Source organism: Dipodomys ordii, unplaced genomic scaffold (genome assembly GCF_000151885.1).
Source record: "Dipodomys ordii isolate 6190 unplaced genomic scaffold, Dord_2.0 Scaffold13, whole genome shotgun sequence".
Taxonomy (NCBI): domain Eukaryota; kingdom Metazoa; phylum Chordata; class Mammalia; order Rodentia; family Heteromyidae; genus Dipodomys; species Dipodomys ordii.
The window spans coordinates 6351816-6378343 of record NW_012267229.1 but is presented as its reverse complement, the minus strand read 5'-3'; the positions used below and the strand labels follow the sequence as shown (position 1 = coordinate 6378343).

Below are 26528 nucleotides of genomic sequence, written 5' to 3'. Positions count from 1 at the left end.
CTGCAGAAAAACCCATAAAACTCTTGTCTCCAGTTAACCAGCAAAAGGCTGGAAGTGGAAGTGTGGCTCAAGTAGTATAACTCAGACATGCATGAAGAAGCCAAGCAGGAATGAGAGGCCCTGAGTTCAAGCCCCAGTACTGACACAGAGAAAAGAATGCGTGAGGAAAAGACCCTTTGCCTCTGAGTTCTATGTAAACTTTGCAAATGCAGCCCTTTGGCTAGCCATTGAGTGAAGAACTATGTTGACATTTTTGAAGTTGTTAAACAAAGCAAACAAACATAAACACAATGTGTAACAGGGAACCATATGTGGTCCCCAAGCTGAACACATTTTTTGGCGCTTTACCGAAAATTGGCTGATCCCTATCCTAACAATTCAAGTACAGCATCCTTAATCCCAACATTCTAATCTGAAAGGCTCCAAAATAAACAATACTCTTAGTATACCCATAAAGCTAAGAAGTGGGAAATCCCACAGCTGTCCTCAGATGAAGGGATGCAGTCAAACCACAGGCACGTTACAATTGACTTTGAGACATTGATTTGAAACCCCCTTATGACAACTTCTTCATGATATCAAAATAAAACATAAAAAACAAGAAATTAACTTCGGGCTAGTCAGATAAAGTATGTTTAAATCACAAATTAATTTTGTGTTTAGACTTGCCCTATGTATCTACAAATATTCCCAAATCTGAAGAAATCATAAACATGTTCTGGTCCCGTGTATTTCAAATAAGGGATACCCAATCTGTAATAAAAGTCATAGCAGCAAGAGTTCTTTCAGTGTTTGCATATATTGTTTCATTTCACACAGCTCAATGGGATGAGAATTATTCCCATTTTACAGAGGAAGGTTTAAGGTTTCTTCCTCTATACTAATTTAGGTAAAATGAGGCTGAGAACTTGCCTAGCGTCATATAGCCAGTAAATGTTTAATGTTTTAAACCATGGCAATGGCCCTTCACTCCAGATACTCCAGCTCTGTAATGTAGTTCATAAGTAGCTCTGTAATGTAGTTCATAAGTTGGCTCATTTTTTCTCACCTGTATCAAGACTGAGATGGGACCAGCCCCTTCTGCCTATTAGAGTCCTGGGACTTGAACTTGGAACCTGTGCTCTGTCCCTGAGCTTTTTGGCTCAAGGCTACCACTCTACCCACTTGAGCCACACAGCTCTACTCTGCCTTGCCTGCCTGCCTTCCTTCCTCCCTTCCTCCTTTCCTCCCTTCTTCCCTTCATTCCTTCTTTCCTCCTTCTTGTCTTTTTTGAGTAGTTAATAGGAGATAAATGTCTCACAGACTTTCCTGCCTAGGATTGCCTTTGAACCACAATCCTCAGATCTCAGACTCCTGAGTAGGTAGGATTATAGGTGTGAGCAATTGGAGGTCTGCATACAGCATTATTTAATGCACTGCTTTGGTAAAGTTTTATTGTAGTTATCTGTGGCACATCTCAAATTGGTCTTCTGCAACAGATTCCTTATATAAACATCTACATATAAAGGAGCTCGTCTGGTCAACTAAGCCAGTGAAAGCCTCATCTAGACCTGCTTCTTTTTTGTAAGACATTGAGAATACGATCATTCTCATGAGTACCTCAGCAAAGATCAGCTATTCAATGATTTCCACAGCTTGTTTTCCTTCTATGAAAGGAATATCAATTAAAATCTTTCAGAACTATGGCTGTACAGAAGAAATCAGCCAATGATGTCATAGATTAATCAGCAAGACCTCTTTCCAGAAGGATGAAAACAATAATGTCATCTTCGAGCTTACTAATCTTTAGCAAGAATATTTTCCTTATCATCCCAGTTTCCCTGCTGCTGCCACCCACCCCACACATCCTTCACTTGATGTAGATGGTATGGGGAAAACCTTCTTTAAATGATAGGTAGATCCTATAATACTTCTTATATGGAAAGTCCTGTTTAATTTGTAAGACCATCTATAGTCTGGATATGTTTGAATTAAATAGAGCTCCCCTGCTTGGGCAAGTGTTAGGCAAAGGCTTCTGTACTGATTATATGTGCCACAGAGACTCAGCTGATAATGTTCTCTGCAAGTTAAATACCATTTACTTTGGTGGGACTTAATTTTCCAACATTATCCATTACTGTGTTTTAGGAAAAATGTGACCTTGGATATTGTACATACAAAAGTCATGCATACCTATGAATTCACCAGCCTCTTAATCATATTCTTAAAGTGATTTTTACGGAGTTGACCAGAGTTGAGACAAAAAATAAACTACAAAAAATAGATAGTGTTTTCTCAATGGCATAGAAAGATAGGTGCTTTTGGTTTTCTCAAATTTTTAAGATTTTGAAGGGTTCCATCTAGATGACAAATAAGTGTTACATAAAGTAAACTATCTTATATTCTTTTAAAGTAATTGCTGGTGTTTGTAGGGAAACCGTTGTAGTTTGAACTTTACTTGCATACAGCCTTTACATAAACAACACAGGCACTAGAAAAATACTGTGTGTTGTTTATGGAAAAACAAATATAAGTAAAAACAAATATAAGGCATTAATATATATCGAGTGTGTATATATTTTCTTCCTCATCAGTGCTGTATACCTGACAATCTGTTTTTGGAAGCAGATGTGCTTATAGAGGACAAGATGTTTTTAGATATGGCATCACATGGTTACAGGGTATCTATAGCATCAGGTTTAATCAATGCAAGAATTGTCCCTCAAGAATGTTGCAGAGCAGAATTACCATTCCATTCGGGATGAGAATTTGACACTTCTGTCTCTGACTCATTACTGAAAACAGCACAAGGTCCTCTCTTCCCCAGTGACTGTGTAGAAGTCCTTTTTGACCTATCTACCCAGTGTTGTCAAGATAACCAGCCAGCCTGACAGTCTGTTTTGACTTTCTGTGAGTGACTGAACTAATTGTGACTAGGAATACATAAATATTATCCAAGCCTCTCTAGTTCTATCTGTCAAACACAGCCACCTGTACTTACAGCTGGCAGTTTCTTTCACCACAGTCCAAAAGTGACTTAAGCATAAATGGCAGGTAGTACTTTTCTCCTTTAACTTTGCTTCACTCTGAGGACAGAGAAATGCAGACAACCAATGTGTATTACCTGGGAGACATTCAGATTATGTTAACAAAAAGTCTCCTGTTGATCTCTTTTCCTCCTCTCACTTCTCTTTTGAAGTTTTTTTTTTTCTGGTCCTGTGGCTTGAACTCGGGGCCTGGACACTGTCCCCCACTGCTTTACCACTTGAGCCACAGTGCCACTTCTAGCCTTTCCTGAATAGTTTACTGGAGATAAGAGTCTTGCGGACTTTCCTATCCTGGCTGCCTTTGAACTGCAATCCTCAGATCTTAGCCTCCTGAGTAGGTAGGATTACAGGCAAAAGCCACTGGAACCTGGAGAATTTTTTAAAAAAAGCAAATTATTATTGACTTCTCAAAAGCATTTGTGATTTCTTTTTCTTTTCTTTTCTCTTTATCAGTTATGGGGCTTGAACTGAAGGGCGTGGGCACTGTCCCTGAACTTTTCTGCTCTACTACTTTGAGGTACAACTTCCAATTTTCTTTCTTTTTTTTTTTTTTTTGGTCCGGTCATGGGGCCTGAACTCTGGGCCTGGGCGCTGTCCCTCAGCACTTCAGCTCAAGGCTAGCGCTCTACCACTTGAGCCACCGCGCCACTTCCAGCTTTTTTCTTTTTGCTTATGTGGTGCTGAGGAATCGAACCCAGGGCCTCATGCATGCAAGGCAAGCGCTCTACCACTGAGCCACTTTTCCAGCCCTCATAAGTACTTTTTACTATTTGTTATATCTTATACATTCATAAATTTCACCTTCCACTTGGAGTTTATCAACTGGATTTGTCTAAGATGACAATTTAGCTTCAAGATGATGCATGCAATTCCTTATAGCCTTTGATACAGAGTTCAAACCTGTATTTCTAGTTATATAAATTCCTGATGTATTATTTGAGAAAATAAAACTAAAGCTAATTGACAGAGTAGTTTAGACATCCAGAGAACAGTGAATTGAAATGTTCCCTGACTTTTTCTAATCCCTATGTGCTTAAACAAACAAACAAGTAAATTCAAATAAACCCTGCATCGGTCAAATTTATGGCTTACCGGTACCATGAAGTTCCCACATTTTAAATATTTCAGATGGCCCTATTCACTGTTAATTCTGTTGACTCATTATTGTTCTGTTCCTGCAGACAGAGAGAAGGTAAAATGACAACCAACACCATCTTGCCCTTTCTTACTTCCACCAAAAAATAAATAAAAGGATATATGAACTTGTGTCTCCTAGGTACAGGTCAGCATTCTGTCCTAGTGAACACATATTTGCTCAGACCACAAAAGGGAGGGGACAGGAATATGAGATAAAACAAAAATAAGAGGCAATCATCCCAACTGAAAAGCATATAGGGAATATTAGCTCCCTTACGAAACTGCTATGGTCTGCATGTGTCTGCGTCCTCAAAATTCATGTTGGAACTTCATCCCCAGGGTGATGGCATTAAGGGGTGAATCTTTGGGAGGAGATGAGGCCATGAGGGTGGGACTTCATTAAAAACCTGTAGCTCACACCTGTAATCCTAGCTACTCAGGAGGCTGAGATCTGAGGATCGCAGTTCAAAGCCAGCCCAGGCAGGAAAGTCCTTGAGACTCTAATCTCCAATTAACTACCAGAAAACTGGAAATGGTGCTGTGTCTCAAGTGGTAGAGTTTTCTCTTTGAGCTGAAGAGCTGAGGGACAGCACCCAGGCCCAGAGTTCAAGCCCCACAACTGACCAAAAAAAAAAAAAAAAAGGTACTCTCGCTAAAAATAAAACACACTCCCAGAGAGATCCCTTGTCTTCTTGCCACCAGGTGAGGAGACTGTTAGCCAGAAGGCAAAAAGTGTGAACCAGAAAATGTGTGTTCACCAGGCATTTCGTTTACTAACACTGGTCTCTAGAACTAGAAGAACTAAATTTGTTTTATTTATTAGCCACCCAGATTATAGGAGGGATTTTGTAACATCATCCTGAACAGACTAAGAAACCAAATCCAGACCTGCCTCAGGTTGTAGGGAGAGGAAGATGCACTTTCTCCACCTGTGCTTTCCAAAGGAAATCTTCACCTTGTCACCGCTTAAAATGCAGATTGGGTCTGCTGACTTTGAGATGAGACCTAAGATTGCAGTTGTTTTTTTTGTTGTGGTTATTGTTTATTTGTTTATTTTTGTTGGACACAGTTCCTAAGCCTCTCTGTGCTTTAGTCTAGGGCTCTACCACTTGAGCCACAGTGCTACTTCTGGCTTTTTTTTTTCTGTGTATATGGTACTAAGGAATCAAACTCAGGGCTTCATGTATGCTAGACAAGCACTCTACCACTAAGCCACATTCTCAGTCCCAAGACTGCATTTCTTATAAGCTCCAAGAAGACATTAAGGCTCTTGGTCTGGGAGCCACCTCTTAAGTGTTTTAGGCTTAGAACAGTGCTTCTGAAATGTGAATTTGCAAAATAATCCCCTGAAAAGCCACACGCGGTAGCTCAAGATGGTAATACCAGCTAGTCAAGAGGGGGAGATCAAGAGGATTGTTGTTCAAAGCTAGCGCAAGCCAAAAGTTTGTAAGACTTCATCTCAACCGGTAAATGGAGGCAGTGGCATGCACCTGCCATACTACCTACACAGGAGACTGAGATTGAGGAGATCGTAGTTCTGGCCCATGCAGGCAAAGGCAGATCCATAAGGTCCCATCTCATCAGAAGAAGCTGAGCATGATGGCACACATCTATCATGACAGCAATAATGGGAAGTAGATAATAGGATGATTGCTGTCCAGGCACATGTACAGGCAAAAAAAAAAGCAAGGTCTTATTTCAGAAAAACCAGGGCTAGAGAGGAGATCTGGTAGAGTGCAAACAGAAGGCCCTAAGTTCAAACTTAAGTACCAAGATTGATTTTGTAGGTCTGGCCTAATCATTTGCACTTTAATAGTTCCCAAATGATCTTGTTGCTATTGGTCCCTGGCCTTTGTTTTTTCTTTTGAGATGATGTTTCTTATGTAGGTCAGGCCAGCCTGGAATCCATGTTCCTCCTGACTCAGCCTCCCAAGGGCTGGGATTACAGGGAGGGGTTCATCACTACACTTGGCTTTTAGAATAGTTTTAATTTGCAGTTCCTAGTTAACTTTTGAGCAGCTTTAGTTGAGATAACTCCACTACTTCTTTGTAAACAGAGCATGCATTACAAGGTGGGCTTGCTCATTTCTTTAGAGACCATTAGTTTATCATAAGAAGATAGATAGGCACGATCAGGAATAAAAAAAAGACTTCATACTACAGAATCCATCCTAAAACGCCCAGATGGCCTATACTTGGTTGAGTGCTTAATAATGATTCTGTATCTTATAGGGTCCTCTCTCTCTGTATCAAGATTAAATGAAGAAGGGCTAAAAGAATCAAATAGGAAGGTGTAATCCTTCCCACACTCGGGCAGCCTAGCCTCTGCATAGCCATTAAGCCTTTTGGGGAGGGCTACCAGGCAAGGACTCTCAGTTTTGTTAACTGCCACCCTCACCACACTCTGGAATAAAACATCAAGCCCTACCATTTTTGCTCATTCTTTTCTTTAACTGCCTGCTTCATCCCAAAGGTGCACAGTCTCTGTTTACTTATCATGTCCCTCTGTAAACCGCCCACTTCACCTCTCAAGGGATAGTTCTGCTTTCTTAGCAAATCACTCTTTATAGTCTTCTGATTCTTCCTCCTTCTTTTACTATACCTGGAGCAGCATCCTAATTGGAGGCATTTTCCCCAGGAACAGAGAAACATCCAATATACCAAACTTGAGAGTGCCCTGGGATCTCTGTTCTTATTTGCCTTCATGACTACAAACTGAAAGGATTGCTTTGGAACAACAACAAACAAACAAAACAATAGAAAGGAGATGAAGGAGCAAGATTCTGCATGAAGTGAAGCTGACTACATATATAATAATGGGACTAATGATCTTTGGAGTAAATAGACAAATGATCTAATGACAAAGAGCATCAGTAGTAGATCTTTCTTCTTGGAAAGAATAAGGTTAAAAATGATGTTTACTTTCTGCTACAGTTAGTCTTTGCTTTACTTTTTTTCAGCAAAGAACATTTAAGTATTTCTTGTGTGACCAAGAAAAAAAATCTACTATTGTTGTTTGAAGGAAAAACTATAAATATCCCCTTAAAGTTCCTCTGTGTTGATTTATTCTATATATCCATGTCTGTTTGCATTCTTCTCATGAGAAAAAGATTCTTTTTGTCTTTGGCAGTTCTGACAGCACTGGATATAGGGAAGGAAGGGAAGGTCCAGGCATTTGCCTGGAGGCTGGATGCTGTTTGCATGGAGAAAATAAATTCCAGGAGTCCTGTAGGAGAGGTCTAAACTTCCCAGTGGAAAATCAGAGGCAGCTTCTATAGTTCTTCCCCTTCCCCACATCGACCCTACACAAGTTCCCTACAATCTCTGAAAGGATCCCTCACCCCTCATTTCTGAAGTCTGAAATAAGCTTTAAGTCAGTATAGAAAATATTGAAAATGATTAGGAACAGTGGTGTGCTTCAGTGGTAGGACACATGGTTAGAATGCACACTAGGCCCTAGGTTCATTCCCCGTCAACAGAAAGTAAAATTAAAATAAATTAAATAAAAGGAATAGAGTGAGAGAATAGTAACAATTATAGCCTGCTGGGTAAGTAGAATAGTTACACCCACTTGGATGTTTACTACAAGTGTGTTTGTGGTGGGGTTCCTGAGTACCTGGACTGTAGATAGCCACTCTGGATTATCTCCACCAGAAGGAACGCACCTAAAATGCCAATCTAGCCAATGAAGGTATTCAAGGAGCTCCAAGATGCCTTTCTGGGGATGTAATGTAGATGATTGTCATACAAGCTTATATTAGACATTCAAAACAATCTAGCATCTGGGGATGTGATGTAGATGATTGTCAGACAAGCTTATATTAGACATTCAAAAAGACCTATCTTCAGTCACTTTTGTCTTTCTTTTGTTAACCTGGAAACCAATGGTCAGAGAGGTGAATACACATCTACTTGACTCCAGACAAAACTTTTCAAGGAAACTTTAAGACTCTGCTGACACCTGCTGGTATTTCATTTATAAAAAGAAGCATTCTTCTCTCACCTACTGCCCTTTAGTTCTATCATGCTAAGTGAACTTGATCTAAAAGATAACAGAGAAAAGGGGATTTCTGAAGAGACCATATTCTGTTATAGAGGCAGATGTGTGGACAGCCTTTGAGTGAACATACCCTCTTTCTCGGGGGTAAGCCTGACTCTAAAATTCTTACTGTTCCTTTGCTCTGAGACAGCTCTCTGTGTTCTTGGGTAAGGCCTTTGACCTTACTTTTATCACTGCTGGGGGGAAAAAAAGCAGCTACTAACCTACCCAGGGCCATTTAGGGTCTCTGAGGTTGCTGGTGGCATCTGCTACTAACTAAAGCATGGATCCATCACTGGAGTGTTAACCTCAGAGGTCACTCCCAGTGACCTTTCCATTTTAATAAACAAGGTTCTTCACTACCATTCCATTTCCAAAAGGTAGATGAATGCTTTATAAGCCTGTCTAAAGCCCACCATGTCTAAAGTTTATTTCTAAAAATAACTGAATTAGGATTCTTACTCTATTCTCTACTATTTTCCTCTTTGGAAAGTATGGACTTGGTTCTATGTTTTGGAACACATTTTGGAACAGACCTTCAGATTTAGAGAACACTTTTCAGTTAATGCCAACCAAATTATTTGTTTTTTTGGTTTTTTCCCTGTATGGTCTTGGGAAACTCTGTCAGCCTGTGGTTTTATAGGCCAATAACAGGATATTTGATCATCTCCAGAGAGTTATAGTCCATATTTAGATGGACAGAGAAGAATTCAGCCAATGAGGAATAAGTGAAATGTTTGTCTAACACTGCTGTTTCCTTTCTTCTTCCCTCTTCAGCATCCAGACTTTACCATTGTTCTTGCTGAGGCTACTATTTACAATTCTTAAAAAGCAGCCTTTGCTAGGTACAAAGAGAAACTTACCTCTCTATCTTCCATCAGAAGGACTGGAGCACAAAGGGCTGATGGAAAACTCTGTTAGATTCACACTGATCAGAGTGTTTTCAATCAAAAACGTTAAAATAGTGAGTATTAGTGAGGGAGTGGAACAATCACCACCTTTGTTTCTGTTGATTGGGATGTAAAATGGTACAATGGCCATGAGAAACATGCAGTGGCTGCTCAAACATGTGAAACTTGGATGACCATAAGATCTGGCAATTCCACTTTTTGGTATTTATCTAAAAGAACTAGAAATATACATATACCAGTGTTCACAGCAGTATTACTCATTATATAGTAAGCAGAATGGAAACTATCCAAGTGACCTTTGACAGAAGAATGGATACAGGAAATGTGATGTTTACATAAAATGGAATTAGTAACTCAGCCTTTAAAAGGCAAGAAATTTAGACACACCTTAAAACAAAAATGAACCTTGAGGTCACTATGTCAAGTAAAATAAGCCAGTCACAAAGGACAAAACCCATACGGTTCCATTTACTTGAGGTTTCTAGAATAGTGCAAATCATGGACAGAGAAGGTAGAATGATGGTTACCAAGAAAAGGTGAGGATGGGGAATTACTGTTTACTATGTGAAGAGTTTTAGTTGTGGAGATGGAAGGGTGGGGTGGTTGTACAGCAAATTGAATAATACCAGGATGCCATCTGAAAATGTTGGAAGTTGTTAATATTATGTACTTTACCATAAGGAAAAGAAATTTTATGGAAGTCTTAAGATTCAGTCATTACTTTTGACCTTTACAAAAATAAAATCATGTTGGTGGCCTATACTTGTGATCTTAGCTACTCAGAAGGCTGAGATCTAAGGATCATGGTTCAAAACCAGCCAAGGCAGAAAGATCTTAGAGATTCTTCTCTCCAATTAACTAGCAAAAAACTAGAAGCGGATGTGTGTCTCAAGAGGTGGAGCTCCAGCCTTGAGTGAAAAAGCCAAGGAAAAGTATGAGCCTCTGCTTTCAAGCCAACACACACACACACACACACACACACACACACACACACACAAACACACAAAACTAAATTACTCTTCTATAAAGAATTCAATCTTGTCATTGGAAATATAATGGACAGGCCTGGAGGACACTATGCTAAGAAAATGAAGCTGTAAGGTAGACACAGACAACAAATACTAGCAAAAACAAAACAAAACAAAAAACCCAAAAAATTAAATCACTTAATTGCTAAACCTGGTGATATTTACAGTGCTGTCCAATAGAAACTTCCGTGATGATAAAAATATTCCTTGTTTCCAATATGTAACCATCACCCATGTTGGTCACCATGTTGGCTTTTGGGCACTTGAAATAAAAATGTAACCGAGACACTGAATTTCATATTTTTCACTTTCACTTCAAAAAGTCATATGTATACAGTGCAGGTAGAGTTTATATTCATATTACTATCTATTCTCTGTTATTTTCCGTTTCTCAGCACTGAGCCATAAATCTAATCCATCAGGTTATAAGTCTAAGAAGGTAAGAATTCAGTTTACATAAAGGTCACAGTTCTCTGGTATGGATGGGGTACAAAGCATGGTGTCGTGGGTATATAGCTTTTGTCAGACATTCATCAGCATCACTTATTGGATCCAAGAACAGAGCAGACCTTAGGTCATGTCTTAACTACTACAATGCCCTTCTAGAGACCCGAATTCCTGCACTGCCATCCTCAATCTTCCTTCACTTTTCCTTGTAAATCAATGGAGTGATGGTATGAACTACAAATGAGGTCCAAGTCCTTAGACAGAAATATGTGAGCACATCACAGCTTGCGCTGAGCAGCCTGGCAGTAAAGGTCTCTTGCTTTTTAAGGCTTTGCTAGAAAACACAGATAAGGAAGATATGTAACAAGCCCAGATTAGGAGAATTCAGAAATACAATCAACCCATATGCATTTATCTGCCCTCTGAAATGCGAATAAGTCAGCAGGTATGATATAGTATTGCTTAGAAAGAACTGAGGTTTCCAGCAAATGAAAACAGAACTTATATTTAAACAAGAAAGCTTGACAAGCCAGTCAGTAGGCAGCATGTTAAACCTAGTATTTTATGGCACTGTAGATGTCACATTTATCTTCATAAAAAGAATGAAAATTTTTTTATTAAGGCACAAAATATGAGCACCCAAAATGTAGATGGCAGTGTGGCAGGCAGGAGATAAAAACAGAGTTTATGGTCTCATTACACGAAATGAATATAACAGACCGTCTGATAAAAATCCACCATGTTTGGCTATAGCAGATCTACTGACTGAAACTGTTTTCTTCTCTTTCTTTTTTTTTTTTCAGCAATGGGTAGAAGGCCTGAGATCAATCATACATAACTTCAGGGCAAATAATGTCAGCCCTATGACATGCCTCAAGAAACAGTAAGTTAAGTTTCTATCACTCATCACTCTTGGAAACTATCACATGGTCCTGTTAGGAGATAAGAGTATTCCATATGTGGACAGGGCAATTCCTGCTTGCCTTCCTTTCCATGTTCCTGATCTTGATGGATGAATCCAAAGCTTCAGACCCATAGGAAACAAATAATTGCTGGCCAAAGCTCCTGGAACTCCAGTCACTCTAAATCCTGTGGATTTCAAGCATTGGCTTTTGTGTCATAATACAGAGTCTTCTGATAGATAGATCTGTGTCTGGCATTGTCCATAGCCAGACACTGGGATGGCTCAAGCTTTCTCTGCATAAAACTAAGAAAATTTACTCCAGTCATAGTCCCTCTGCCCCCAAAAATTTTCAGGACAAAAAAAGGGTATTTTTATAGTGAAATATACTGATATATAGGTTCACATGACTATAGGGTTTTGGAGCTTATATGTATGCCAGCCCAGACTATATAATTGTTCCTGGTTTTTTAGAGTAGATATTCTTTATTACTAACTGAATTGAAACTCATGTTTTTGCTATTGTTTTCCAGCTGGATGAAATTGGCATTTATGACCAATACAACTGGAAAAATTCCAGTTAGGAGGTAAGTCAGTCAGTCTTGGCCACGCTCCCTGCCCTTGACCAGCCCTCATGACACCAGTCCCAAGACAGAGTCCTCTACAAGTGTGTGCTAATGATGATACCTCTGCAAGCTTATTTTGGATTTGTGTGTGTGTGTGTGTGTGTGTGTGTGTGTGGTGTATGTGCAGTCTGTCAAAATCATAGATAGAAGTAAAATCCCCTTCTATTCCCTCACAGTAAGTAGTGTTTAAAAACCATCTGGAGCCAGGTGCTGGTGGCTCACGCTTATAATCCTAGCTACTCAGGAGGCTGAGATCTGAGGATCGCAGTTCAAAGCCAGCCTGCGCAGGAAAGACCGTGAGACTCCTATCTCCAATAAACCACCAGAAAACCGGAAGTGGCGCTGTAGCTCAAGTGGTAGAGTGCTCGCCTTGAGCTGAAGAGCTGAGGGACAGTGCCCAGGCCTAGAGTTCAAGCCCCACGACCGACAAAAAAAAAAAAAAAAAAAAGCCATGGGGCTGGAAAAATGGCTCAGTGGTACAGTGCTTGCCTTGCATGTTCAATTCCTCAGCACCACATAAGCAGAAAAAGAGGGAAGTGGCGCTGTGGCTCATGTGGCAAAGCGCTAGCAAAAAAGAAAGAAAAGAAAACAAACAAAAAATCTGAAAACATAGTATTCGTTTTCAATCTTTAAATAACTGGGCTTTCGGATTTTAAATTTCACTTGCCAGCTTGTCTGAGTAATCACCAGCAGAAATTAAAGTCCATACTGCGTCCCTGCAGTGGCAGTGTGTGGACAGTTTTAACTAGTCTGTTGCCTCTGGATGGGGCCTTCCCATTCTTGGCATTACTGTTCTTCTACTGCTCAGAGAAGACAGGAGCTGGCTTAGTCTTAGGTCTAGGTTGCTGTAATGAAGTACCATGGACTATGGAGTTCACAAATGAAAGAGTTATTTTTCACAGTTTGGGAAAATGGAAGTCTGGGAGAAGGGACATGATAATTTATCAATTTTCTCTTTTTTGCTGTTTTTGTTTTCTTTTCTTTTTGTCTATATGTCTTTGGGAGTATAAGGGCAAGCACAGAAATAATAGAGGGATAAAGGGTGAACAAATGCAACAATGGTGCTCACTGGACATTATGTTGAAAATGAAGTATATAACTTGTGAGTGGGATGGGAGGGAGAAAATAGGAGAGCGTGAAGGCAGGGGTGACATTATCCAAAAGGAACTGTGCTCTTTACCTGAATTATGTAACTGTAACCTCTCTATTTTTTGGCATTTTCAAATATTTTTTTTTAAAGAAAGAAAATGGAAGTCTGGGAGAAGGGATTCATGATCTGAGGAGGATCCTCTTCCTGGTTGCAGACTGTTGTATTCTTGTAGAAAGAGGGATAGCAAGTTCTAGAAAAGCTCTTTTATAAGGGCTCTTCTCCCATTCAGGGGAGGAATCACCCACCTCCCTAACATAATCACTTCCTAAAGGCCTTAGTCCCTAAAGCCATCATGTTGGTATTAGGTTAGGATCAGATTAGGATTTCAACATCACAGAGCTGCTAAGTCCTCTTTCAACCTGCCCCGTCGAATCATGATACAGGTGAAAATTCAGGGAAGAGGAGATGAGCACAGATAGCAATGTGATGAACACAAATACAGACCGGATCTCTTTGTCATGCATTCCTGTCCCACCTTTTCTCTAAGATAAGGTTCTGGAAAATGGGCAAAGTGGGAACCTGTAAATTATGATCAGAGCATTTCTATCTAGCTTCATTCCCTCTGTCCTCATCAAACTGTGGCCTCACAAATCTCTTTTGATTGTGTGCATCATTTTCTAGCAGGTTCATACAACAAAATGATTGCTCCCCAGTTTGGCAGGTACAGCCTCCATAGTTTGGAATCTTCTTTAGTTTTCTTTGACATTGACTCTTTGGTTCTCGCCAGTACTAACAGGTGTTTGACACAAAGCATCTGTTAAAAATTGGGGGTAGTTTGTTTGAATTGATGGAGAATTGATACCAAGCCAACAAAAAAAAGCAAGTGACTCTCTTAGGAAATGAGCTGCCAAGGGTTAGGTGGAAATTGTTCTGAATGTTTTAATGGATATGAAGTGTAAACAGTTTTAAAAAATCATTTAATCACTATCATTCTTGAGTTCTAAATGTGGAAACTATTAATATAATGTATATCATGTTAAAAGGGATCTGGCTTCACCATTGTTACAGAGTTTGGGAATAGCCCTTGCTCCTGGAATAGTAAACCAAAATCCAGTGACAGATAAAGTGGGTCTCATTGCATGACACAGCCTCTCTTCTTTTTTTTCCCCTTTTTTTCTTTGAAATCGAATACCTTCCCATTCAAACCACAGTTGTAACAATAACTCTTTTCTTTTGCTCTCTCCCATCTCTTATGGGCTGAAATGGAATCTAGTGGCTAAGACATTGGGATCCAGCATCTAGGAAGATGGGATTCAATGGCTAGGGTGTTGAGTTATGGAGAACCAGACAACGGTTGTGGCCAATGGTTAGAGGGAATCCTAAAGGGCAGTGCCTCGGGTGTGGTCATGGCAATTCAATTCTATATGACCCATCCATGACCTGACACTCCAGAAGCCTACGTGGAAGGTCTGATTCGACAGAGATGGTACTTCCAATTCCTTCATCTCACTCTTTGGTGATCATGTCAGTAAATGATGTGCAAGCAAAGAGTGGGGCTCCCTTGGTTTCTAGGGTGGTTGCTTTCTTAATCACTGACAAGGTCTTCTTGGATATATTTAGACTGAACTGTAAAAGAACTGGGCATAACTCAAAGGTATTTGCTGTTGTAATGATGTTCCTGTGTGCAAAGAACGGCTGTTTATCTTCTCCTACCCACAAAATTTCATAGAACACCTGTTAGCTATTTTGAAGCACTGAGCAAAACTCCGTGGATATGAGGCTGTACAGAAAGAGTTGGCTAACTCTCAATACTTTTATAAAGATGTCATGTTCCTAGGAAATGCCCCATGATGTCTAAAATGTCCCCAGCCTATTGTATGTGTGTTTCTCTTAGAACACTGCTTAAAGAACATCTTCCTGAAAACTCAGGAAAATCACTTTCACCTCACACTTCCTACACTTTACGTGAAACTATTTTAAGACTCAAGAGTGAATCAGATAAGTGTCTGGAAGCAAGGAAGTAGATAACATCCCACAGAAATGGTCTGTTGACTTCTGTGCTCCATCCTGAGTATGTTTTCCTTTAAAAGTAAGGGGAGCAAATCTGTGGTCAAGCTCCCCAGCCCAGCCTGCCTCATGAAAAGCTAAGCATAAGAAGTCAGCCTCTCCCCACTTTCCTCTCCCATTTTCTCCTACACTGTGCTCCTCAGTCCTATATCTTGGTACTGCAAGCACTTGCCAAAAGATTTTATTCCTCTGCACTCTGCCCAGAAGTGCTCAAGCCCCATACTTAATTCATCCTGGCCATGCTGATCAGCCTCCCAGAGACCTGGGTGAGCTGAAATACCCTTGAGATGACTATTCCAAGGTTCCCCCGCAACCGCCCCTCCCCCCATGACATTAACATACAGTTTTGTAAAGAAAGACACAGTGAATCACCACTTTCCGTAAATCAAAAAGGGCAGGTAAATAGCACCTCAGTTGAATGTTTAAACATTGCATGAACTCTCAAGACTGAGAAAATATGGACATGCCACCCTAAAAATCTGTTAATTAGTTTACCTGATATCAAGCACCTGTACTCTGCCATTTCACAGGCCTCCTAATATTTGAATACAGTGTCTCAAGCACTCTTAGGAATGTACTTCATGAAGAATTCCTGGACCTGGTAGGAAACAAGAAAGCTTTGAATGAACATATAATAATTCATTTATCTAATGCTGCTTCCTCCCCATCTATTTTGAGAAGCTGTAGTCTGCAGTTAAAGTGGTGCTTTCTTCCACTCACCAAGATTAACTGGCTGTCAGGGTTTATATTCACTTACCATGAATAATGTAACACATGAAAGCACTGGGCCTGAGACAGGGTTAAAAGAACCCTCTAGTATTCAGAAGACATTGCTAAGCCAAGCTTCACAGGTGACAGTCAGTTCCACCTTTGAGTCAAAGCTCTACTTCTGAATATAGACTTTGGGTGACCATGCTAGCACACGACTTAGGCCTCTAGTAAGGGTGTAAATAAAGGCTTCTTGGGTGAAGAAGGCACAGCTTGAAGCCAAGTGTGAGGTTCAGGTACCAAATCCTCCCCTGGATGAATTTCATTCTAAGTGTTACCAGCATTCCCATGAAGAGGGTCTCTTTTTGCTACTTTCACTAATGAGACAATGGTCAAGCTTTTAACTAGCCTTCTTATTCACTACAGTATTTTAAAATGTATTCAGAAATATTGTGACCTGGGTCAGAGCTAAGATTCTATTGAAACATTGAATAATTTTTCCCTGCCCCTTTGTAAACTGTTACCTGTTACCATTGCAGAGTTCCTCAAATGTTTCATTTGAAAACACGATTAAAACATATCTGATTGTGTGTCACAATAGCCATTTCAGGCTAGGCTGAATTCTAAAGAACTGCTTCTTCCAACAGGTTGAGATGTCAATTTTTTCATTTGTATCACTTATTATAGAGTGCTGTCTCATCATTTCTTAGGATGAAAATGTTTATTGGTGGGTCGTTGGGGAAGCAGAGATAAGACGATGGTAATATAAGGTGATTCCCAGGAAAGGCACAAGACCCTGTCTGAAAAACAAACTAAGAAGCAAACAGAATTGGTCATGTGGCTCAAGTGGTAGAACATTTACCTAGGAATTTCAAGGCCCTGACTTCAAACCTTAGTATTGCCACACACAACAATGTGTCATTATCTTTCTCACAGTATGTATATATGTATATATACAGATATATATATCTCCCTTCAGTTTTCCTCATGTTCACAAGTACTTGTGGTGCTTGTATTTGAATCAAGTAGCAGAACCGACTACCAGAAAACCAGAGACATGGGAGGGACTATATTGGGGTATGAAAAGCACCTACAAAGAGTAGCTGTATTAATCTGTTCTTTTCCCCTCAGTCTCCACATTTCTGGGATTCGTTGGATCTTTATAGCAGGAGAAAGCAAAATGAACAATATACTGAAATTTTCTTTCCTTCTTTCTTTTTTTTTCTGCCTTAGTATTACTAGAACCTTTGCATCGGGGAAAACAGAAAAAGTGATATTCCAAGCACTCAAGGAATTGGGTCTTCCCAGTGGAAAGGTATTCACAGATTTAATAATGTTTTCCTAAAACCACATTTTTTGTTTATATTCTTGTTTTATGATAAACCAGCTTCTTTGTATTAAACTAATCTCCATTAGTTTCAGTTAATTTTCTCTTCTTCTGAGAATCCCAACCTAAAGTGTTTTAAAATTCAGCTAGTCTACTTCAAAAAAAATTTTTTTTTAAATTTTTTGGTAGGTTGTGCGGCTTGAACTCAAGGCCTGGACACTGTCCCTGAGATCTTTTGCTCAAGGCTAGCCCTCTACCATTTGAGCTACAGTGCAACTTCCAGTTTTCTAGTGGTTAATTGGAAATAAGAAGCTCACAGACTTTCCTGTCCTGAACAGTGATCCTCAGATCTCAGCCCCTTGAGTAGCTAAGATGATAAGCATGAACCACCCAGCTTCAAAATGGTTTTGTCATCTTTATTATGATAAGGAAACAAAAGACAGGCTGTTATGTTGCACAGTTTGTGGACTATATGTCAGAGAAGCTCATCATCACTACCTAGACCAAGTCCAACATCAACACAAATAATTAATAAATAGGCTATGCAATATTTTCTGAAGTGCCCCAAAAAACTAACCAGATATGTTCATAGCCCTTCAGATTTAAAATAATAGAAATCACTGTATGGAGCACAAGAAAGATTTAAACCTGTGACTTCATTTACAAGTTCTGTTTGAAAGATATATTTCAGTGTAACATGCAAAATCTCACGTGGACATCCTAAGCCCCTCTCTGTGATCTTCTGAAAGTCACATGGTAAGCATAATTAAATACAAGGCTTGATTTCAGCATCCTACCAGCTTAAGGAGAGATGAAGAAAATGGTTCTCTATTTCTTGGGGGTGTTTCCCAGGGAAGCTGGTAGTCTGATGCTCGCATACATCCTCTTAGGCCTTGGCATAACTAAAGGCACACATTAAAGCATGCCATGATCCAGCAGTGTGATCTAAAAGTTGGCCTCCAGGCTTCTGAGTTTCCCAGTGGTCCACACTTTGCATCATGACCTTGTACATTGTCCTGCAAAGATAAAAGAGATTGTGTGATTAATGATGCTTTTCTGTTCTTTACAGAACGATGAAATCGAGCCTGCTGCTTTTACTTACGAAAAGTTTTATGAACTGACACAAAAGATTTGTCCTCGCACAGATATAGAAGATCTTTTTAAAAAAATGTAAGTTTCAATTATGAAGAAATGTTATATAAATGTTATTCTTTTAGATTTTTTTGGAACACGTTTTTGCCAAAATATTTTAAAATAGCATGTGAGTACTAGGAATATCAGGATTATGTTTTCACCCTTTAGCTTCTCAAAGTAAAAGCTTACTCTGACTTTTTGAGAAACGTTGACAGAAATGAATTGCAGCACCTGAAACCTCCCCCCTCCCCTTCCCCTGGCATTGGCTTTACTAACTACCTATAATTTTAACCTGCTCCTTTAGGTATTAACCCATGATGTGAACTAACTAGATCCAATTTGGAATGTTACTATGTTGTTGAAAAGTTCATTCATTCCAATTATCTCAAATGGATGACTTACATGTTGTTTTTAAAGTAATGCCTTTGGCTAATGCTAAAAAGAACAAGACAAAACAAAGAAAGACCTGCAGATATTTTCCATGACTTGCTGGGAATGTCCTCTCTCCTTTGTCCTTGTGGTTGGGTGCCCTCCTTCCCCTTGCCAAACAGTCTCTGGTTCACTTTAAGAACTCACCACTACTTGAGGGTTAGAAAACTAAGATTAGAATTATGATCAACAAATGTCAACATGTAAATCGTACCTCTGTAGCATCATATACAAAAACTTACTTTTTTTAATAAATTTCTTTTCAGCAATGGAGACAAAACTGATTATTTAACGGTAGACCAATTAGTGAGCTTTCTAAATGAAGTAAGCTTTTTCATACATTAACTCAATAAAGTCTGTGTGCAGTGGCTTGCCTCCTTTGGTGTCCTCATTGCATGACCATGTCATCTGCCCTTACTTGCTTTGCTTCACCTGCTGATCTTTCCATGATGGCTTTACCAGGTGCAAAAATCAGCTGCTCCCTGTGTGTTCACATGCCGCTTATACTCTGGCTCTGCACACCACTTTCTGTTGGTTTCTTGCTATGTTGTGTAGCTCTGGTTCTGTGCATATGTGTGAAAATTGTAATGTGTTTATTTAATTAAATGTGTCTGTGTTTTTGCAAAATGATGTATAAGGTTCATCTCATTAGAGAATGGATTGAATTTGTTGCACTGTAGTTGGATTCTCCATTACTAACTTTATCTCATACCTTTGCATGGACTGGAAAGCTTTATTTTTTGTCTTTTAATGGAATGCATGTAAGAAAAATATGTAGGTTCAATTAGGCTATTTTGACAACAAGCAAAACATTGAATTCTTGGGTGAAAATACACTTTTCAGCCAGTTGGATTGCAGGTTAAATTTTTACTTTTTATTTTTATAACAAGCTCAGAGCTAATTTTAGACCATGATTCACTTAACAACCGAAACGGTTGACAAAATTTGTTGAAGCACAAGGGGAAAAAATATTTGAGAACAAGTAAAGGCTGCAACTTGATTATAACTCAAATGAACCTTTATCTTTTACATGTACAAAGGAGTGTTTTTAGCAAAACCTACCAAGATTTTTATTAATCCAAAACTAAGCATTCATGTTCTTTTTCTAATACACAAACAATATGAGTTTTTGTAAAGGATTAGACAATATATTTGTGTTTCAAAAGAAGTTAAACATCATACCATATAAAGAGAAGATGTTAGAAAGGCTGAGAGGGACAGGGAAATATAGCTCAGCAGTAAAACACAGGTTTAAAATGTACAAGGCCTTGTGTCCAAGCCCCTAGCATTAGCATTAAAAAAAGAAGGGGAAAGTAATATATTACTAGACATAAGATATTACCCTAAGAAAAGAGACCATGCAATCTTTGATTTACCACTCTGTAGGAACAAGTCACACCTTTGCCAAGGGTCTTCATAGGGTGGTACTTTAGAAACTGTCAACCAAAGTCTAAATGCACTTATCCAAGAGAGAGAAGCGACTCCATATATCTGCACAGATGCCTCCAATTTTAAATCATCCTTTCAGCACAATATTTATTTTACTGGAAAACATTTCAAGTTTTTCCACTCTACTGGATTTTAGTCATGTGAATACTATGTTCATACTCTTTACCCAGATATCATCCACATTCTTATGCCACAGCTGCTCAGAACTTGAAATACCTTCCTTTATTTCCTTGAACCTCTTCCCCTCATCCTTCCTCCTTTCGTTGTTTATTTGGTTTGGTTTGTTTCCTTCAGCTTCTTTGTGCACCATGGTTCATGGATCATCTTAAATTTGGTGAGATGGGCAGCAATCCAGCTTCCTAATAAAGAAGAAAGATAAGCTCAATAGAGATGAGGAAATCCACACGACATCTGTTTGTCACTTTGGGATGAAATTGGCATCAGCCATTTATTAAACAGAGACCTACCTAGTGCATCTTGCTGTTTGCATGCAGAAACATTTCCAAAGTCCAAGGAGAAGTGTCATCTTATGGGCTCTTATCTGATGCATTTCCTCTTAGGGACTTTTTTTTTCATTATTCTACCTAATAATCAGTCTTATAATTCTTATAAGACTTAAAAAATGTTCAGTTTTAAAATTTATAAGCTTCTATTTTTTAAATGTATTTAATTTGAAGAAAACACAATTCCCCTATATACTTTTTTTTGCGGGGGGGGGGGTCAGTTGTGGGGCCTGAACTCTGGGCCTGGGTGCTGTCCCTCAGATCTTATTCAGCTTAAGGCTAGCACTCTACCACTTGAGCCACAGCACAACTTCTGGCTTTTTCTGCTTATGTGGTGCTGAGGAATTGAACCCAATGTTTCATGCAAGCCAGGCAAGCCCTCTACCACTGATCCACCTTCCCATCCCAATTCCTCATTTTTTAAAAAAAATTATTGTTATTATAAAGGTGGTATACAGAGGAGTTACTATTTTATAAGTCAGGTAAAGAATACGTTTCTTCCCTGGCTTTCTCCCAGTTTTTCCCTCCTGTCCCCACCCACAAGGTATATAGTTCATTTTCAACAGTGTCTAGTCCCATATTTTTTGACTGCCATTCATATTCGTTATTAGGCAAGCTTTTATCTGTTGTTATTATTAGTTGGGTGGGACGGTTTGTCTGCTTGATATTGTTTAGTTTTTTTTTGTTTTGATTTTTGTCATGGCGCTTGAACTTAGCAACTGCGCTCTGTCCTTGAGCTTTTTTGCTCAAGATGAGCACTCTACCAATTTGAGCCACAGCTCCACTTCCAGTTTTGAGGTCTTAATTGGCTGGCTTCAAACAGTGATCCTCAGATCTCACCCCTTGATTAGGTAGGATAACAGGCATGAGCCACCACTACCTGGCTGCAGTTGTATTTTATCTTTTAATATTTCCTTCTATTATCCTAGTCCTTTGGGGATGAGACTAATGAAATTAGTTTGTGGTTCTCAATTTCTTCAGAGAACTTTATCTCACCTTTAGGTCAGATAGTCCAGAAAAAATGTATAGTCATTAATTTAAACTGTAAAAATACCCTGAAACTGTTCCTTTTCTGTCTTGGGGAACTGAGCAGGAAAGACTAGGCAAAGAGGTGAGCGTCTCCTCAAAGAAACGGTCAAGCCCAGGGAGTATTCTGCCAGCTCCTTGTATGTCCTTTATTAAGTTCAACTAGTCATCCTTTAATCTTAGTGTTAAATGCACAATCTAGTTGGGTTTTAGTGGCTCACGCATGTAAGTCTTGCTACTGAAGAAGTTGAGATCCAATCCAAGGATTTTTGTTTGAAGCCAGCCTAGTCAGGAAAGTCTGTGCGACTCTTACTTCTAGCTAGCCAATAGAAAGTGGGATGTGGAGGTATGTCTCAAGTGGTAGAATGCCAGCTTTGAGTGAAAACACGAAGGAATAGTGCCTAGTTCCTGAATTCAAGTCCTTAGTAACAGCATGCGTGTACATGCGTGCATGCACACACACACACACACACACACACACACAGAAAATAAAGGATCTAGCCCTGCTGAGTCAGAATCTGCATTTAACAGGATCCCCATTTATAAGATTAAAGAAAGAAAAATTGATTTAATAGACATTTGTCTGCACATGAAAGTTTGTGTAGCACCATCTAGTGGTATGCCTAATATGAATGGAAGAACATGGGAGTAGTAGGAATATATTTTCAGATTTTTCCCATAAAGAATTTAGTTAAGGAAATTCACTCACACCTAAAAAAATTGCTACAGATTTATCTCTGCATTATATTCAATGGAAAGAGGGAGATTCCCATTACCAAAATTATTAAAATATCCAACTCGAGTTAAAGAAGAGCTAGTGGAGGCATTTGCTGGGTGCTTCCACATGATTAATTCTAATCTGATTTCTGCATATGTCTGGACTTCAGTTGGTTTCACCTTCTTTTCCCTTCCCTACTAAAAAGCTAAATTGATTGTAGTGTTGCCTTCTATTTGATTTCTTACAGAGATGAGAACATCTAAGGTCCTGGAGAACTGAGGGTTTCTGAGAGTTTTGTTTTGACATGGATCAAAATTTTATAAAAGAGAGGGAACAGATCAAGAATGGCCACATTGATCAAGAATGGGCTTTATTTTCCCCTTACTAAGTATTTTCCTCCTATGTCACACACACACACACACACACACACACACACACACACACACACACACACACACACACACACGATCACATCATGATTAAGCCTTATTGTTTTTCAATTTTCTAATTTTACTGTTGGAAGGACCCACAATACCTTTTTCTTTAGCAATATGCTTATTCTTTATTTGACAGACACAGAGAGAGGAGGAGGAGGTATACTACCTTATGAGTAAGCTTACAATTTGCCAAATATTCTTTCTCATAACATCTTTTTTCCTGAATTACTTATATTAACATCCATCCCTCCCAATCCCAGTGCTACTTGCATTGATGCCAGTTGCTGCTTTTTCTTAGTAAAAGTAAAGACAGTTGTAGGGACCTGTGCATTATCTATCTACTCATTTACTTTTTTTGGCAGTTACTTAGAGTATTATTTTACAAAGCACTAGATACCAGAGGATGAATATCCCGAGTATATCATTTATCCAAGTGGAAACTGATAATCCCTCTGAGTCCTGCAAAGCATTTGCCTCATGGTGCTACATGTAAATGGAACTTTCTATATCTTCTTATCCCCAAATCACCTGAACATGAGCCTCTTCCTCCTCATTATTTATTTTCACATAACACTTACAGTTTTATGCCATTAATGTAACCCTATGACTTGTCTCTCTACCTTTGGATTATTCAGATTGTGCTTATCTACCTTTTCAGAATGTGAAAGTTTTAGGGAAATTAGGTTATCTTTTTTTTTTTTTTTCTGGTCCTGGAGATTGAACTCAGAGCCTGAAAGCTGTCCCTGAGCTTCTTTTGCTCAAGGCTAGGGCTTTACCACTTGAGCTAGAGCTACAGTTGTTTTTTTTTTCTGTGTAGTTTATTGGACATGAAGAGTCCCGTGGACTTTCTGGCCTGGACTGGCTTCAACCTAGGATCTCCAGATTTCAGCCTCCTGAGAAGCTAGGATTGTAGGTGTGACCCACTGGCACCTGGCAAATTTTTAAACTAAGGGTTATTGATATAATCATTATAGGACTTGGGTTTCCTGGCTGTAGCTTCTGGTAGATGGTTTAATGAATACTAAGTGGCTATCTCTTTTTTTTTTTTGGTCATGGGGCTTGAACTCTGGGCCTGGGCGCTGTCCCTCAGATCTTATTCAGCTCAAGATTAGCCCTCTACCACTTGAGCCACAGCACCACTTCTAACTTTTTTTTGTCTTTGCAATCCAAGCTTTTATTTCGTATACATTACTATGTTTAAACTCAAATTCTAAGACATATTGGAAGGCTGTATTCAATTTGATTTTTTATTATATTTTATTATTATATTTTTATTATATTTTATTATTGTGGCAATTTCTGTTTATGTGGTGCTGAGGAATCCAACCCAGGGCCTCATGCATGTGAGGCAAACACTCTTCCACACTTGAGCCATAGCGCCACTTGTGACTTTTGCCATTTAGGTGGTGCTGAGGAATCCAACCCAGAGTCTCAGGCAAGTGAGGCAAGCACTCTACCACTGAGCCACCTTCCCAGCCCTCTAGCTATCTTTTAACAGGGTTTAATTGGGAGGACATTTCAAATGATTAGCCCTATCCTGGCAGGAATTAGTTATTTGGATTTTTTTCCTGGTAGGAATTAGTTATTTGGATTTTTTTCCATAAGTATTAAATGTGGTTAAGATGCAGACCATTACAGGTTAAAGGCAGTGCTTTCTTAAACTTGAGTAGATCAGGATGACAGGAAATGATGTGTTTCACCCTAGAGAATCAGTCCTCTCTAGCTATGTAGGGAGCAGGGCCTGAAATCTACATTTCTAGCGAGGTCTCAGGTGATGGTAGGGATGGTTTGCTAACATTCACAGACCACACTTCAGGTAGCAGCACATTAGACCACACACATGGATAGGTGTAAAAGGACACAGACAAGTTTGACTTCTCTCTTTGCTTTTCCCTAACTTTATCACTTCTCTCCCTTCTAGTGAATCCCTTCTGTCTCTTACTTTTTAATTTATATAGATTTACCCCATCTGCTCCATGAATCTACTTACCAAAGAGCACATCTATAAATCAAAAGACTTAATTTTAATATGGAAGAGAAATAAAGTAACCAAGTGTGAACTTCACTGTACCAGAGTTTAGTAGAAAGGATTCTTTTCCTCACTTCTTCTATAATATTGTGTATGGGAGAAGGGATGTGCTTAAAAGAGGTTTTAATTTTTATATATTTGGGTTTTTTTTTCATTTTCTTTTTTTTTTCCTGTGCTGGCCCTGAGGCTTGAACTCAGGGCCTAAGCACTTCCCTGAGCTCTTTTGATCAAGACTAGCACTCTGCCACTTAAACCATAGCTCCACTTTCAGCTTTATGGGGATTAATTGGAGTCTCATAGAGTCTCACAGACTTTCCTGACCTGGCTGGCTTTGACCAGAGATCCTCACCCTGTGTAGCTAGCATTATAGGCTCGATCCACTGGCACCTGGCTTTATTTGCTTCTAAAACGATTTCTTCTCATTCATAGTAGAACTCCTTGTTCCCTTAAATGATGGGCTCTAATGCATGGGCACATCCTGTTTCCCAGCTAGGTACAGCATGCCCTTCCTTGCCTGGCATCCCATGATCCACTTAACAGTTTCTCCTCTTCATATCCCACTTTTGTACGTGATAGTCTCAAGACCTGTTTTAAGTTTCTTCTCTAGTAACTGCATGGATGTGAGCTACTGTGAGTCATAATATTTTAGATCACAACAGAAGTATGCTTCATTGGGATAAATTGCCCAAAAGATATTGCTTCCTTATAAATTAAATGAACACTCTTAACTGAATTGGGCCACTTAGGAAATGACATCATGTATTCCCTGGTAAAAGGCAGTCATTCCATATGTAGGCCTCTTCAATTATCCCCAAACAAATGATCCAGGAAAATTCATATGAACTTGTAATAATTGCTTCTAAAATACCTTCCCAGTAATGTTTTTCAAAGTCTGTGAATATATTTGGGTAAAGAGTTGTTGCTGAGTCTCTATTTATTGACCAAGTCTTGCTCACATCTGTTTGTTAGTCATTATTCCATAAAAGTTTGCTTTTTTATTTACTCCTTTACTTTACTAGTTGAAGGATGACCAGAGACAAGATGCAATCCTATCATGCACAGTGAAATATAAGGAAGTTTATGAACCCAAAGCCTACATACACACACATATGCACACACACACACACACACACACACACACACACACACACACATGCACCTGCATGATTGTAGTTAAGTAGTGAATGGACTTTTTAGTATCTCAGAAAGTCAGAATGATATCACTGTCCCTGGTGTTTCTCCCAGTACCAGAAATACCTTAAGTACTTATTGGAAAGGAGAATGTTGCCAGCCTCCCAAATTAGCTTATCCATATACTCTCTTTCTCTTTGTCTCTGTCTTTCTGTCTATCTGTCTGTCTCTCTCTCTGTCTCTGTCTCTGTCTCTTTCTCTTCCTGGGCAAATTTTCAGGGCAAAATGAGTTACTTTATAGGGGCAAACGTGTTTTTGAAGTACTGATGTTTAAATTCAGATTTTTATATGGCTTAGAGCTTGTC

At 39.2% G+C, this 26528-nt stretch overlaps 1 protein-coding gene across 1 annotated transcript in view; it reads left to right on the top strand.

Annotated features, from left to right (window-relative positions):
• Positions 1–26528, top strand: part of Plcb4 (phospholipase C, beta 4) — a 352340-nt gene that overhangs the window by 250678 nt on the left and 75134 nt on the right. The window contains exons 8-12 of the mRNA XM_013011053.1: positions 11392–11471; positions 12023–12076; positions 17214–17295; positions 18377–18477; positions 19137–19194. Coding sequence (XP_012866507.1) covers positions 11392–11471; positions 12023–12076; positions 17214–17295; positions 18377–18477; positions 19137–19194 — 375 coding nt within the window. The remainder of the gene's footprint in view (positions 1–11391; positions 11472–12022; positions 12077–17213; positions 17296–18376; positions 18478–19136; positions 19195–26528) is intronic.